Source organism: Enhydra lutris, unplaced genomic scaffold, assembly GCF_002288905.1.
Source record: "Enhydra lutris kenyoni isolate GAN:26980312 unplaced genomic scaffold, ASM228890v2 scaffoldscaffold36, whole genome shotgun sequence".
In the NCBI taxonomy this organism is placed as follows: domain Eukaryota; kingdom Metazoa; phylum Chordata; class Mammalia; order Carnivora; family Mustelidae; genus Enhydra; species Enhydra lutris.
In genome coordinates this window covers 18,149,720-18,166,628 of record NW_019154120.1, presented here as the reverse complement: position 1 = coordinate 18,166,628, position 16,909 = coordinate 18,149,720, and the positions used below count along the sequence as shown (strand labels likewise).

Sequence of the window (16,909 nt, the reverse complement as noted above, 5' to 3'; positions counted from 1 at the left end):
CCCAGTACTACAGAGCCTCAGTCAAATCACGGGGAAAGAGCAGACAGATCCAAGTGCAGGAGCATGCTGTGAAATGACTGACGTTCCACTAAATCATTCTTCAAAAGTATCAAGGTCACGATCAGACAGGGAAAACATGAGGACTGTCACAGATTGGGGGACACTGACATGTGCCAACGAAATGTGACATGGGATGCCGGACTGGATCCCAGAACAAAAAAGGACCACTGTGGAAGAAGTGGTGAAATCTGATCCACCTGGCCTTGGCTCATGGCACTGCACCGCTGTTACCTTCCTGGTTTGGGTCACCGAGCTATGGTTATGGACATGTCAGCAGGAGGGGACATACGGGGAGGGTATATATGCATGCTACACTATGCTCTGCACTGTTTTTGCAACTTTGCCTAAAGTCTAAAATTACTTCCAAATAATGAGTCTTTAAAAAGTCATGAAGGAGGAAAAAGTCATTAGAAGCAAGCCCAGGGGAAAAGAAAAGCCCCCCTGAACAGACTTCTCCCTTCACATTCCCTTGTCTTTCCCCACTCCTCAGTCCCACAGGGGCCCTGGGCGGCAAAGAAGGCTGGCAGCAGCACGCTCGGTCCCTGAGGAAGGAAAGGGAAGTGCGGCGGGCGGTGAGGGAAGGGCAGGCGGCACCTGGAATCGTTCACGTAGAAAAATGTGTTTCCTCCGCTCCGGGTTCAACAGCTTCCCCTTCGGACGTGGCCTCATCACACCTAGCACGGTTACGAAAAGGAAGCGGCCGGAGCAGCGGGACGCACATTTGAAGAGGATTTGCATGACACCAGAGGAGAGACTATGAACTTGTGAAGATAAAATAGGCAGGCTTCCAGAAGAGAGAAATTTCTCTCCCGAGCCACCTATAGCTGAACCGGCCCCGGGCTGGGTGGAGATGGCGGAGTGGAAGAGCTGTAAGGGCTCGACCCCAGTGACCAGCAGATGGCAGTAAAGACTGATTAGAAGAGTGGCACCAGACACTCAGGTTAACTGCATTAACTCTGGAGTTAAGCCCTAAATGGCACCTCCGAAGACCTCATTCTCCACCTCTCTGGCTCAAAAGCACTGTTTTGGGGCCCGAGGATAGTTCTGGGCTGATGAAACTGGCTGCTCATCCCATGCACATCTCTGTACCACCAAGCACACTAGCTCGATCATTCTCGTTTGCACATGCGCAACGAGGAGGGCGCGTGGAGGTGGTATTTTAGCGAACACCCAGCATAACGTGAAAAACTCAGGAGCAACCAGATCATAATATGATACACTCCGTATTCACTTGCTAAAATGTGGGCTCTGGTCCTAGCAGATTAAAAACTGTAATCACTTCCTGGAATTCAAATAGCCCCTACCCAGTCTTGACAAAAGAATGGGACCTAAGATAGTTCAGTGTGACTACAGGCCCTCAGCGCTTGACACTGACCCTGACATCAGATGAGCTCCTTCAGTGGGGCAGGCAAAAGCAGCCTTCCTGTACCTGCCCCATGTACTGAAAATTCCTACTCATGAATACACCTTCCAGTTATCATTTCAAAGGGGGTTATTAGGACAATACCTATTCACAATATTATAATTTGAATTAATTATAATTGGGTTTCAAGAAAGGAGTCTAGTTAAAATGAGCACCTAGGTAAGTCTGAAATGTTAGAACTCATCCTTGTACTGGGCTCAGGATGTTTGAGAAGCTGGGTCCCGTTTGCACATTCAGAAATCCTCTACCAGTCATCCGACGAAACGCTCTTACTTACAGACATCGGCAGGGAGTGAGCCGAAAACAGAATGACCACCTCACTTCTCTTCTCAAGTGGAAAATGGTCCAGTTCTTTCACTATATGGTCTGCAAAGCACTGTGGGGACAGCAAGAAAGGAGGATGAGAAGGAGGTGGGAAGAACAAAATAGAAGGAAAAGAAAATATGTTTAGAATGAGAGCTATGACAAAAATCTCCTGGCAACCCTCAAAAACTGGAACTCTCTTTTTAAAAAATTGCAAACAGTACAGCCTCTTCTCGCTTTGGTTCATCATGAAAATGGCTCATAACGGTTTCAGGGGCCTAGGGAATTTGATGGGAAACTTCTGAAGCTCGCTAATGGCTCACTGAAATGAGCGCTCTGGATCTGCTTCCCCTTGGGAGGAACAGGGCACACTTCCAGATGGAAAGAAGACACAGATGGGAAGGAGAAGTTGTTTTAAGACCTCTCATTTGCTCGGTTAGCAGGAAAACAGCTTACAGGCTCTTTCTAAAACTTCCTCAGTTTGGCTTTCAGGCCTATGACATTAAAATACATTAGACACAAATAGTAGAGGAATAAGAAAATACTATTCTATTTTTACGACCTTCTCTTTCTGAGCCCAGTATTCTCCCTCAGCCAGTCTTTGTAACAACCTTCATAACAACAGATGAGAGGTTGTCCAACTCTCATTAAATTCACAGAGGGGGGAAGAGGCGGCCGGCCTGGGGGCCATTCAGTCACATCTGCGGGACCCGGGCTGCCAGGCAGGCCCCGCCTCTGCCTCCAAAGCTCTGTCCACCAGACCCGTTAATTCCCTCCGTCTAGTTGGCACTTTCCGATCTACATCAATAGGTGCTGAAATGCCCGATGTGAAGAGGCTTTCTTTCATCTTCTACTTTAATCATTCTTCGTCACTTAACTCAGAAAGCAAATGCTATGAAGGACATTAATGGGTCCATTGACAGAATCGGAATATGAATGTAGATCAGATGAATTTAAGTATCGATGGTAAATTTACTGAGGTTGAATATTGGATCATGGGTATGGAGGAGAAGGTCCTTGCTATCTAGGTGTCAAGGGTGGTTTTACAGAGACAACTTACTCTCAAAAGGTTCAGAAGAAAACTGTATGCACACACACGTACAGAGTGTACCAATGATGGAGCGGAATAAATGCTAGTAATCTGTGAATCTAGGCAAAGAGTCTAGTCCCTGCACTATTCTTAGCCTTGTGACTTTTCTGCATGTTTAAACTTACTTCCAAATAGAAAGGTTTTTGAAAAATCATAAAGGATGATTTACCAGAACCACGTACCTTTGCGCTTGTTGGTATTTTGATAAATCAGTGGTTGATACTATAAGAGGAGCAAATAATTCCCTAATCAGCACTGAGATATTACTAATCTCTCCAACCCCTTCAAATTTGGTGAAGAAATGCACGAAGGTACAAGTTGGTGCCCAGAGACTTTCCTTTTCAAAATTTATACTTTATCTACAGAGTAAATATGATTAGATTAGATTAGATATAGATTTTTTTTTTAAAAAAACAGTATTTTCTGGTGGTCTTGCTGTGCCTGGAAACAAAGGATGCTCAGGAAGGACTGTGTTTGGACAGACAGCAGCCCGGGGAAGGAGACCCACTGCGAAGCCTACATGGGAGTCTGAACCTGAAGCTATGTTTACTCCTTTTATCCCGGCAGCTCACCACACAGCGCTATTAGGGATGACAGTAGAGAAATGACAATTTCAAGTAATTACTACCTAAAACAAGTAGAAATGTAGAGTAAGGTGTTATTTTCAGTGTTCGTTTTTAACTGTATTTTTAGTTTCCGATTAGGGTTTGACTTGTTTTTTAAAAAAATCTGCTAGATATCAAATCTCCTCATGTCAGCTCCGTGACATGAAGCATAAAACCTATCTATAAACTTCTGCTTCTAAAAAATGTTAGCATTTTTCGTTTTCTCCTCTAACAAAAGAGTGAGCAGAAACACAAGTTGTTCTGGCTTGCAACAGACGCTAAGCCATAGTCTACACCGAGGAGCCAGGGGCCAGGAGGAGGCTGCTTAGATCACCATCGTCCATCTGCGGTGTCCTCCACGCGCAATCTCGCTGCGGAATGAAGGAGGCAGGCGGCTCTTAGAGCCTTCAATCACACCATCTAGAAGGGCAGATAAATGCCTCGAAAATTCCCTTTCATTTTGTGAGCGGAGACTTCCTCAGTTAAGAGACCTTTCCGTCTTTCTGCTTCCCCCTTTTCAAAGGGCTGAATTTTAATGCAAACCTAATTGCTCGGTGGATCAGGGCAGGCAGATGCTGTGCAGACCCCTCCGCTCTCTGCTACCACATGTCAGTGCTGACCCGAAAGCCCTCGCTCCCAGTCGCAGGCCGCCCAGAGCAAACTGGGAGGGGCAGGCTGGGCTTTCTGCCCAGCGGTACAGCAAAGGGGTGGGGGGCCCTCAAAGCAGAACTACACCCAGCCCTGAGGGAAGGCACCTCCTTTTCATTTTTACTTAAAACTGTTTTCCACCTAAGTGTTAACCCTTGACATCACCTCTGTGCCTAAGGATCAGGGCCTGCTGCAAGGGAGAGCGGACCCACATTTACCGACGTCTGGCCCCACCTAGTGGTGTGAGCTTTTAAGGGCCTCCGGACTGTTTTGCCAGAGAAATGTCCACGGAGTGAAACACAAAGTGGATGAAACCTAAATCACTTCGTATGTCTCCTACCTAGACTAACTCAAAGGCAGAAATCTCCTCTGACAGAAGAAAACTATATTTGTACATTTTAGGGCAATTACCAATATTACTCTCAAGTACAAATGGCAAAAAAAATAAATAGTAACACTAATTCAAAGCTACTGGCTTTCGAATTGTAGTTTTAATTGATTCTCCAAAAACCAAGCATCTGTTCATGAAAATATTACAACTGTATGGGAGAAATCTGAAATTTCTTCTAATATGACTTTCTCAACTGAAATGTTAAATCTATTTTCATTTCTTTTTTTTTTAAGATTTTATTTATTTATTTGACAGAGATCACAAGTAGGCAGAGAGAGAGAGCGGGAAGCAGGCTCTCTGCCAAGCAGAGAGCCCAATTCGGGGCTCGATCCCAGGAACCTGGGATCATGACCTGAGCCGAAGGCAGAGGCTTTAACCCACTGAGCCACCCAGGCGCCCCAGAAATGTTAAATCTATTTTCATGTCAGAACATTTAGATTTAGTACCTTGAAAAATTTTAAAACCTTTTGTCATTTTAAAGGATTTAGAAAATAGAGGATCTGTCAGTCATTCAATATATAAACGTAAATTAATGGAAACCGTTTGTATAATCTTTCATGTCCTGATTATTGGGAAACAGGAAACTGAAAACATAATTCTGCTCTAGCTTGTAACTAACACTGTTAATCCGAAGAAAGGAGACTCTAACCTTTAATCTTCAAATTTATTTTCTCTTGTCATAACAAGTCGAGTCTCTAATACGTTTTTTTCCCCCCAGCACACAATTTAAGCAAGAGAACAATACGGCTCGTAAGGACACCACACACTAGGCAGGGACAAGAACCTGACCCACCCCAGAAGCTGGGCCGAGGGGGCTGCGGCCAGTGCCGGCTTACCTGAATGAGGAGCGGGTGCGTGGGCCACCTGTCAATGGTGCTCCACTTCATCCCAGGCTTCTTGCCCACCTGGTTATAGTATCTACAAATGGCATTTAAGCTGCTGCCTGAAACATACATGGGACCACTTAGTAGATGTGTGTTGATGATAGTGAAAATGAAAAACAGACTAGTAGAGGCAGGAAGTTCAACATAGGTAACTGCTTCTGTACTGAATTGGTCTAATTACAATCATTTCAACGCTCTAAAATGCAGATAGATTTAACTACCCTGCAAATGAAGATCACTAAAAAGCAATCAGTTGCGATGGCCTTTCAAAGACGAGTACGGCCGTTTCTAGTAAGAAACAGGATGGTAGAGGATTTATGAAATATAACTGCCGCTATTTTGAGGAACGAAGTCTAACAACTGAAAGCATGTTAATCCCCTCCCCCCATTATGAAGGTAATCAGCCCCAGCAGAAAAAGTAAGGGGTGGGGAAGAAAGGAAAAAAGAAAATGGCCATGACCCAGCATGCTAATACAGCCATCGTTTTATTCTAGCAGAGTTCTTTCCTATTATTTTCCTGTATAGCTGTTCTGTTTCACAAAATTGTAATTTTAGCATGTATGCAATTTTGTATCCTGAGTGCTTGGCATATTTTTATTTAATATTATGAGATGCATATTTTCTACTTTACAGTATTGATAGCCATCTTTTTAAATGACTTGTTGATAAGAAGACTATCTTATTTAGGTTTGTACGAACATTCTCTATTTTTATCTGCTTCTACAAGATTATCATCATTCCCCAGGGTTAAGTTAAATGGGTAGCAAATCCTTACCAGTAATCTAACAAAACTTGTATTTTTAACCAAGAGGTCAAAATCACAAAAATTCAAAGGCTGAAGGAAGGCAGATGGTGCCAACTCAATGGAACTTTTTCCTGGCCGAGGGGAGTTGCCACGTGGGCAAAGCCTAATCCTACGCAACCAATCCTAACACGGAGGCTCTTTCTCAATGTTAACATAGGGTAAATGTTCCACAACATTTCCCTGCTTCCCAACATCAATGCACCGGTTTCTGCAACGATGAAGGCTGTTAATGTGGTATGTCTCCAGATTAAAATAAGAGCCCGGATACAGACCATAGTTAAATCAAATGTACACTTAGCCTAAAACTGAAATTTTCAAAAAGATAAATGAGTTTCGTTCCGGAATCCAATGAGTCAGATAAATCCAAATTGAGTCCACTGCATGTTCGAAAACAATGTCTCCAGAAATCCCAGAGTCCCCAGCCTAGTCACACTGCAAGCCACACCGTACAGGCGAATATCATCCTCGGGACTTCTGAAGCCACAGAAGGACTTCTGGAAGCCACATCAGTTCTTCTGGGTCACTCAGAAACATTTGATAAAGTACCCGAAGTAGTAATGAAGGGGAAAATAGACCCAAACCAACTGCATGTGATTGAGATACAGGCTATCCTGGCTCTGCCCCAACAACGTGTGTCTAAATGATACAACAGGTAAACAACACTTTCCTGTCCTCCAAGAATGGATGCACGTCCCAAAGGCTTTCGGATCTCTGAGTGAAGATGTACCTGCCTTTTCATGTGAGATGGACCAGGGAAAGGGCGCAAAGACTCTGATACCTGAGACCCACTGGGAGACTCAGCTGTGAAATGAAACCCAGTCAATCCTCTGATATACAAATTACCATCTTCTTAACTTGTCTAATTTTGAGAGCAGACATCTACAGTTGAAGTACACATTTCTTTTAAAGATTTCACTCATTCATTCATTTATGTATTTATTTGAGGGCATGTAAGAGAGAGAGCGCGTACAAGCAGGGGGAAGAGAAGAGGGACGGGGAGAAGCAGCTCCACACTAAGCGTGGAGCCTGACTTGGGGCTCGAGATCAGGACCTGAGCTGAAATCAAGAGCTGGATGCTCAACCAACTGACCGAGCCACCCAGGCACATCTACGTTTGAGGTCTATTGTGTAAAGCAAGGCAAAGCTATGCTTAGAAATTTATAAAATCTGACTCCTTCTCCAATAACATATTAGCAGACATTCTGAGTTGCAGAGGTATACTTCCAAAAGAAGTTGCAACTCAAACTCTTGAGGGTATCTGAGAACTCAGGCATTTTCAGAGGGACTCTGAACGAACATTTAAGGCATACACTAGGCTTTGAACATCTCCTCGGACAGCCTTTGGCTTCTCTTCATAATTATAGAAACAGTATGCACTAACACCCAAAAACAATTTGGGAGTCCAAATGTGCTGAGCCCAATCCTTGAAACAGAATGCAAACAAATGTATTTGTGGGCAACAGTAGAAGGTTTACCTACTACCAATTCTACAGATAAGGACAAACATGACTATTCTCCTGCTCCATCTAAATATACAGGAAACAACACACAGTAATATTTTCCAAAATCTAGAACACTGAGAGAAGTTTACAAAGGGAACCTCAAGCTGGGCTTTGGTTTAACCAGTAAACCAACTCATAAATAAAGCATAATGAAAAAACATACCAATATTTCTCATGCCACCTGGGTACCTCTGATTTCAAAATGGAAACAGCTATCACCTTTGCTACGTTACTGAGAATATTAGGGTTGCCATAAAAATAGGGTTTATTACGCAAATATAAAAAATGGCTTAATGTTCATCTCTGATCCATTACACAACTGCATTAAAGCACCGAGGAGCGGCGACCGCCTTCCAAACCCACCGTTTGTGACTCTCAGCCGACTGGCCCATAACTCAAGGACAGATGAACCCTGAGATTTCAAACGGACTGAGCTGCACTCTTGTGTTTCAAGCAGGCAGGCTAGACTTGCCATTCAAATGGAAAATGATTTATCCTTTCCTGCTGCATTCCCTGGTGATGGCTGCCAGGGCCCGGCATCCCGCGCACCCACGGTCAAGGGGAAGGCTCACCTGTTGTGGAGCAACTGTACTGTGGATACTGCGTGAAGGCGATAGCCCTTTCGATCCCGTCTCTCTCCATCTCCTCAATTGCTTCTTCTGTTAGAGGATGGACATACCGGAATCCAATATAGTATTTGTGAGGGGCTATTAGGAGGCATGTGTGGAAAGGAGAAAGTATTAATCTTTATATAGATTCCTCGGAGTGCCAAACGTCATGCAAAGCCCAGAACAAAGAACAGTTAACCTCATTTCCTGGGAGGCTGATACTGGGGGTAAGTTTAGAATATTCCTCAGATCTTACCCAGTCTTTGCTAGTGCTGGAACTTTTAGGCACTATTTTCCGGGATCAACCTCCACGCCCCCACCCCCACACCTTTGCTGAGCACAGTGTTTTTTAAAACTCAAACTTCTGGGGGCACCTGGGTGGCTCAGTGGGTTAAAGCCTCTACCTTCGGCTCAGGTCATGATCCCGGGGTCCTGGGATCAAGCCCCGCATCGGGCTCTCTGCTCAGCAGGGAGCCTGCTTCCTCCTCTCTCTCTGCATGTCTCTCTGCCTATCTCTGTCTGTCAAATAAATAAATAAAATTAAAAAAAAAAAAACAAAAAAACCTCAAACTTCTGTTCTTTAGTCTCTGCTCCTGACTGAGCGAAGAGACACTCAAAGGCAGGAAGGAAAGAACTAGCACTTATTCTTGAAATATAACCTCCTCTGATGTTCCAGATACCATGGTGGACACTTTGCTTCTGTTTTTTCTTTTATTTAAGCCCCATTATTCAGATAAAGAAACTGAAACTCTCCAAGGTTAATGAACCTGCCCAAAGTCATGCCAGCAGATGGAGCTGAACGTGAATGTGGGTCTCGCCCCTCCCAAGCCTGTGCCCCTTCCTGTCCCCACCCCAGCCTGCTTCCACCCGGCCTGTTCCCTCCTGCTCCCTTAGGCTCCAGGTCACCTACGTGAGCTCTGGGATACTCAACAGCTGTTCATGGATAACAAACGATTGAAATGATTCTCATTTAATAGAGGAAAGAAACCCAACAGCAAAGCTTAAATTCGAGACACCCATCCGGATTTGAAGTAACAGCCCAAGTCGGGGTATACCCTTGCCTTCCTTCCCTGGACATTCCTTACAAACCCCTTCTCCCAGCCATCCTTTGTCCTTCTCCATCTTTTTGTCCTGGATCTTAAAAACACCCGCCAGCACACAATTTCTTAGGCATTTAGAAAATCATGAAACTGAAAGTTTCCTGCCATTTCATAGGACAAAGCTATCTCCCACTCAGGGATGACACTGGGAATATGCAACATAAATGTTAAGCCGTAACAGAATCAAGATGATGCTACTGTCCTAGCGTGAGCAGGGGCTACACTAAGTATGGGTCATGAAAATAGCCACAAGAAACATTTCGGCTGCAGTGAAAGAAAAGGTACACGTTCGTGTATCTGTATAAACAGTTCCTCAGCGACAGGACACAGGCAATGGGCAATCAGGGATACATGTTCCCAAGGACAGGAGTGGACGACAGAAAGGAGAGAGAAACGTGTATGTGCATGGGAAGAACGGGCTGCTCTGATAGTCTCTGGCTAGGGACCGCAAAAAGAGGAAGGAAGGGGTATAAGGGGAATCCTATTCAGCAGTCTGTCCTTTCTAGGCTACCAATTTTATGTTCTCTTGTGTAAAATGATGAACTGCAGCTAAAATACACCAGAACGCCTGATGCTGTAAGCAAAGTCCAAATGACTAACTGACTCGCTGAAGATTACAGTGTGGTGCATCTGAAAACTGCCATCTACCATGTTACCAAGCCTCCCTGTCTGAGGAGCTCTAGGGGACCTAAGCTGAGGCTGAAGTGGAATTTGCCTTCTAATCTATTCTGAGACAATCCTATGACTAGATTGCTAGGGTAAGAGCCTCCAATACTACCAGCCAACCAGCTTCCGGCATTTTCCTTCCACCCGGGAAAAGTTGCAGACTAAATGCCTAGGGCCTAGGAGTTACTCCAATATTGTAGGCAAGAGAGGTGGAGTGAGTGCCCCTGCAGATAAAGGCAGGGTGGAGACCTCACTTGGAAGGGAGGGAGGGTAAAATATTCTGTAAGGAACAGATAAGACTTGCTAGACTGTTCCATTAAAGATAGCCTGCACAGAGTACTACTGGAGAAGAGCAATGTGCTCCCTCTCTCTCCGACTGGACCTAGCCTGAGGAAACACACGTTTCCCCGAAGGCCACTCGCCGGGCTCTCCTAGTCTACCCTTGGAGCCACCAACCACCCGGAAGTCTTTGGTAACATGTGACCAGGAAAAGAAAAAAAAACAAAACTGATTGAATTTTTGAGCCATGAAACTTCATTCCTTTCCAGCCCACAGATCAAATGTCTGATTTGTACATGACTCTGAGGGAAAGGTGTGAAATAGCGTAATGCTTTTTGAGTTGTATCATGTCAGAAGCCCTAGGCCAACAATGAATCATAATAAAGGCTCACACGTACTGAATTTTTAACATGTACCATGCACCAGGCTGATGCCTTTCATGATTGTCTTGTGTAATCTTTACAATGATTCTAGGAGTTGGGTTCTGTGATCACCCCCATTTTCGAGATGAGGCTTAGTGGGGTAAGTCGTCTGGCTGAACTCCTACAAGCAGGCCCAGGGAAGCCAGCTCCATCTGAAGAAAGCCCATGCTCCTCCCTACCGTTCATCCTGTAAAGAACCACTCAATTATTCTGCAGCGCAGCACATACTTACAGCTGCCTGAGAAGCAGTCACAGTCTACAAAACCAAACTATCATTTTTCAAATGTGTTTGAGATTTAGACTTTCATGAAATGATTACACTTCTCATCTATTTCCTTCTGTATTCCCTCAATTTCTGTAATGCGGTATAATCACATGAAACCAATTCCAAGTTATATCCCCTTGTTAAACTGACCGTAGGACTTAACAGTCAATTCTACACAAAGCCAGAGCAAGCTGAGATCTCTACACCAGCTACTAAGCAACAACTACTTCCCTAAAAAAATGAGTTTGAAACATTTCTATCTGTTCATAGTCATCGCACTGTTTTGCCTAAAGAGAACTTTCGCCCAATAGAAATAAACAAATAGACATAGTTTAAAAGTACACGTTATGGTTTTGTGTGAAAGTATGAGAAGGGAAGAGGAAGGAGAAAGAGAGGAAAGGAGGGAAGGACAGAGAAAGCAGGAAAGAAAATCCACACGAAGGGGGTGAGGGGCCTGGGTCTTCAGTGCTGGCTCAGATCCATTCTGCCAAGCCTTAGACAGCAGGACAAGGAACCTCTTTCTAGGTAATCTGGGCAGGCCCCTGGCAGAGCCACAAAGTCACACCTGATAATTTGGTCTTCAGCACAAACCTCCCCCAAAGCAGTTCCCAAACCTCGAGACTATTCCATTTTTCCTCCGTCTGCATTCTGTGTGATCACTGGTCCACCTGTTTTGTGTAGCATTTCTCCAGTTAATCTTAAAAGATTTTCTCTCTGCCCCTTAAGCAGACTAAGCTGCAACTGCAGGGTCTCCCTGGACTGGAAGCTTCTCGTAAGTAGAAACCATGTTTTTTGACTTTGAAAAGCAGTATCGAACAGTGCAGGGCACTCGGGGCACCATGGATGAATGAACGGATGGCCAGTCTTGGGCCTCATCGAGCTTCGCTACTATAGCCCCAGAGTGGTCTGCCGAAACTGCTAGGTGGCCATCTACGGTGCAGGAGAGAGCAATAATTCAACCTGCCTGCTCCGATGGTCCCAAGTATGGGCCACAGAGAACAGTGGTAGGTCAAAGGGTCATCAGCACCAAAGCCCTCCCAGGACCAGGCCCTGGACAAGGTTCCCAGATCCAGAGAAACTAGAAGCAGCCTGAGACAACTCCCTGCCTCGGTGACAATGACCAGGTCACTGAGCTCCATGAAGGTAAGGGTGTGACGTACTCACTACTTCATCCCTTACCACTATACCGTACCTGAGTGTGGTCAGAGTGTGGTCAGTGCTTACACACACCTGGCAGCCGGCTGGATTTAAGAATGGATGGAAGTGGGAATTACCGCGTGAAAAGAGCAGGTAATTCCCAATGAATGGAGCGAGAAAGGAGGAAAGATGACTTCTTGTCACAATAGTAACGACTGAGGGACTGGAGAGGCAAGCCACTGAGTGGACACCCTAAACTTATCCCCAAAGTTACAAGGAAGAATAATAGACTTTACTTTTTCAGATAAGTCTCTGTAAGATGGAATGCTTAATAACCGATCATTTAAAAATCACAATTCTGACTATGAAGATAGTCAGAATACTGCACTACTACATCAATAGACAGAAATGGCATCTTGCCCCCTCTTTTTTCCACTGAAGACATCACAGCAACTGAAGGTCTGATTCACACTAAACCTTTTATGGTGATAAACTGTTTAGGACCAGGGGGCTTGTTCTCTATCGGGTAGGTGTGAGTAGGGCACAGCCAAGCTCTCCTCACCTAATGTTTTCAAGACACATTGTGGTGCGAGTGGCTGAACCGTGTAGGAAATGCCCTTGAGCCACCAGCGAAGGCAGGAAGCACACCCGATGCTCAGAAGCATGACTGAACAATTTTCCAAGTGAGATGAGCTGAGCTAGAGCCTTTGTCCCTGTGTGTGACGGGAAATGGTGGCTTCTGAGAGCCGCTTGAGGGGACACTCAGTGCTGTTCTCTCAGAGCAAAGTGAAATGCTTTTGGTCCCGCCCGGAGGGGGGGCAGTCCTCGAGGCTCCTCACTCTATCATACTCCTGTCCTGATTCTGAAGCCCCAAAATGCACCTGTAATTCATGTATTTCATGCACCTTACGTGCACATCTCTTGGTTTAACATTTCTCATAGTGGCCCACGTCTGCCACAGATGCTGTCTTAGTGTTAGCAGGCAGAGTCTCTTGTCTCGGTATTCGTAAAAATGATGGTGTGTCCAGCCACGTGCCAGGGTCTTGAACGCAGCTAACTGCAGCACTTACAATTCTTTTCGTGCGGTTAAGGCTTCGCTCTGCACATTCCTTTTCTGCATTAGAGGTTCTCAGAGGACAGTTACTAGCTGCGTGCAGCCCTCCAGCGCCTCATGCTAGCCAGTATCGCTGAACACCAAGAGCAGCTGCTGAAAGTTGCTTATGGTCTCACGGCTGCCCTGACAGCTAGCGAATTCGGCTCTGTTCATCTAATGAGCTTTCTGCACGGAAAGGAAAGGCACTAACAGCAGCCCTGTTCCATTTCCCAAATATTTCTTTCCGGGGCAATGAGATCTGCATCTTTTCTTCATGGTATGTGGCCTCTTTCTTATGACCTAGCTCAACTTAACCCATGCCTCAAACCTCCTTTTGAAACAAATTGTTCCAAATATTTTGCTCTTTCCTCTGCAACATAAGGAAGTAACAGGCTACGTGGCCCACGACAAAGGATAATGCCTGGAGGACAGAGTTAAGGGACCATGCATCACACAGGAACCCCCCAGAACTGCACCCGCCACCCAGTCGTGTTCGGGATGTCAGATCTGATTTGCAAGAACAAGCCTAGTGAGATGGTGATTAAGTACCTGTGTGTGGGGACAACTCATCCAGCAGCTTCACCATGCCTTCTCCCTGCGTGGAGGTCCACATCTTGATGGGAGACCCGCCTCCAATCCTGCGATACTGCTCCTGAATTTTGGGGGTTCGGCGTTTGGCGATGATTGGCGCCAACTTGCTAAATCATTTAACAGGTAGGTAAGTGGGTCTTATTCCACCTGAGCAACCTTAGAAACTACTCAACAGAAAAGATAAGCAAAATTATAAGAAGAGCCTAAGCATATCAAGCCTTTAGAAACAGAAGACTTGAGTGACAACAGCCAGCTCTTTTGGCCTTGAGTAGACAGTAAACTAAACGCTCTCAGAGAGGTAGCCACCTCTGCCCCACATGACATTCTAGCAACACAGCCTGAAGAAGCAGGACACCGAACATTCAGGCACAGCCCCTAGATGCGTGCGAGCCTCTGTCTTAGCAATGTCTGATCCTACACCTAGTAGGAATTGGGATATAGAAGACATTGGGAAGCATATATTCCTCTTACTTTAAGAAAATGCATATTAATCATAGATACATTTGCATCTATGAGCAAAGATGTACGCAAACCATACGAATGTTCATTTTAACATGTAAACAACGTAAATGTCCACCATGAGCCACACGTTAAATAAATTAAGGTATGACTCAACAATGCAATTCTATACAGTCGTGGAAAAAAAACAAGACACCAGATCTATGTAATCTGTTCTGGAACAATCTCCAAGATACATTAAGTTTAAAGAAAAAAATAACAGCAAAGTGTTAAATAATGTACATAAGTACATTCATATTTGTGTTAGAACAGGGAGGATATACATGTACATGTATACCTATATATCTATATTTATAAATAAAGATATGTATATGCTTGCATATGCACAAACTAGTTCTTTTTTTATTTTATTTTATTTTATTTTTTTTTTTGACAGAGAGATCACAAGCAGGCAGAGAGGCAGGTAGAGAGAGAGGAGGAAGCAGGCTCCCCTAGAGAGCAGAGAGCCCGATGCGGGGCTCGATCCCAGGACTCTGAGATCATGACCCGAGCCGAAGGCAGCGGCCTAACCCACTGAGCCACCCAGGCGCCCCGCACAAACTAGTTCTAAATGTAACCAGAAAGATATCTGTACAATTACAGATTTCTCTATTTCTGCTTACAACTGTAACCTCCCAGTGGGTAACTGGAAGGCTGGAATCCCAAGAAAAGGGATACTTGCTTTTTACTGTGAACGTTTTTCTGCTATTTGCATTTTTTATCATATGCATATATACATTTTTCTTTTAAAAAACCTATTTTAAAAGAGAAGGGAATAAATAAACGGGGGGGGGGGGGAAGGAAAGCGGAGAGCCACAGTCCACAGTCACAGTATGAATGAATACTAATCATTGCTTCCCTGAGTATTAATCAGCCATCGAGTGCCAAGCACAAATATCTCTGTAACAATCTTTAAAGGGACATCAGCTGTGTCAAGACAACTGCAATTTCCAGAGCTCTGGGAAAGAAAGGGCTCAAGGGGAATTCTACCCGCCCCCCACTTGCTTTCTCTCTCCACTGCAATTCTTGCAGTATCATATCCCTCTTATACCTAATGGAAAATAATAATGCTGCTCTAGCCACTATCAGATATGTATTAAAACCATTTATTTTTTTTTAAACTAAAGAACTGAGGTACATGTAAGGCAAGAGGTGCTGCATAAGTTAGGAAGAAGCACAGGTGCTTAGACATATCTTACTTTTGAATAGGAAGCGTCATGAGGTCTCGGTCCAAGAAGAGCCTCAGAAGGAAGTCGTGAACATCCCCCAGCGTTTCAGGGCCTCCCATGTTTAGCATCAATATTCCAGTTTTCGGCTTCCTACAGAAAACAAAATGCAATGGTTGATTTGTATCCTCTAAGGTACAATCTTGGTTCAGTAGCAAATTCACATCCAATCTGTTCAAAGCAAAGGTACAGAGCTACAGAGCTATGCACTGGCATCCCATGGCTACCTATCTGGGAATGCACAAGGCTTCCGGTTCCGCACAGATCCAGCTCTGACTTTGACCTTGGTCTCCTAGCTCCCTCCATGATGCTGGACTCTCTGGGCTTGAAACATTTCTCCACTAAATGGTCAGCCCTGAACAAAGATCCCATGCCTTAGGGACCAAGAGCCAGGTATAAATCTACAATTGTCCCGTGGTTGGAGCAACTGTTCATGCGAATGCCTCACGAATACACACATGACCTGGTCTCTCTGAACATCAGTTTCCTCATCTATAAGATACAGAGTCCACCAACTATGTCAAATGCTGTCTGGAGAACTAAATAGATAGCGTACTTAGTTAATTTGCATGATCTGGAACACAGAAGTTCTTTTATACACAGAGAAGCCATGGGTTTCCTAGAAGTTTAAACCTCCACAGTATAAAAGCAGCCCATATCTAATTCTTTATCTGCTCCCTCTCCTTAGTTGTTAAATTATTACTGACAAGTTATTTCTTGCTACTCGGCTGCCTTCTCCAGAGCCTGCCTTTACTCCTTCTTCGTGTCTCCTGCTACAATAAAGTACACACACTTCTCACGTTGCACTCACCGCTCCACCCTTGATCTACAGCCACTGCTTAGCTGATTCCTACAAGAAACTGCTGTATCTTATTCAAATAGTTCCCAGTCCAAAGAATCAAGCACTGAATAAGCCAGAAGAAGCAAAAAAAGAAAATAAAACAGTTTGGAGGAAGTTTAATAAACAAAAGGACTATGCAAACTCCAAACCTCTAAATTCCAGAGCCGCTCTGGAGCCTGCACAGACTAAATGGAGCCAGGCCAAGATGAGTTCCCCATCCCTAAGCCCTTCAGGGTGCAAGATGGAGCCAGAGTGGGGCCAAGGGCCTCCTGCATGCTTCCAGTAGCCACCAGCAGCCCGAGCCTGGAGACTTGGAACTCTGAGGTCACAGCTAGAGATGAGAGGCCAGAGACTGCAGGCCTGTGTGGTCCCATGAGTGGTAGCCCTGTGACAGCAGTGAAAGAGCCTGTTGTGGGGACACTAAAGGACAAGAAGTGTTTCTTCCATTCATGTGCTTTTTTTTTTTTTTTTT

The 16,909-nt window shown here is 44.7% G+C and overlaps 1 protein-coding gene across 2 annotated transcripts in view; it reads right to left on the bottom strand.

Annotated features, from left to right (window-relative positions):
• LOC111154263 (ferrochelatase) overlaps positions 1-16,909 on the bottom strand; it is a 37,991-nt gene that overhangs the window by 12,670 nt on the left and 8,412 nt on the right. For both annotated transcript variants that reach the window (XM_022513772.1, XM_022513771.1), the window contains exons 3-7: positions 15,570-15,689; positions 13,831-13,979; positions 8,284-8,418; positions 5,357-5,463; positions 1,761-1,859 (exon numbers count right to left, since the gene is read on the bottom strand). In XM_022513772.1, the coding sequence (XP_022369480.1) occupies positions 1,761-1,859; positions 5,357-5,463; positions 8,284-8,418; positions 13,831-13,979; positions 15,570-15,689 (610 nt within the window). The remainder of the gene's footprint in view (positions 1-1,760; positions 1,860-5,356; positions 5,464-8,283; positions 8,419-13,830; positions 13,980-15,569; positions 15,690-16,909) is intronic.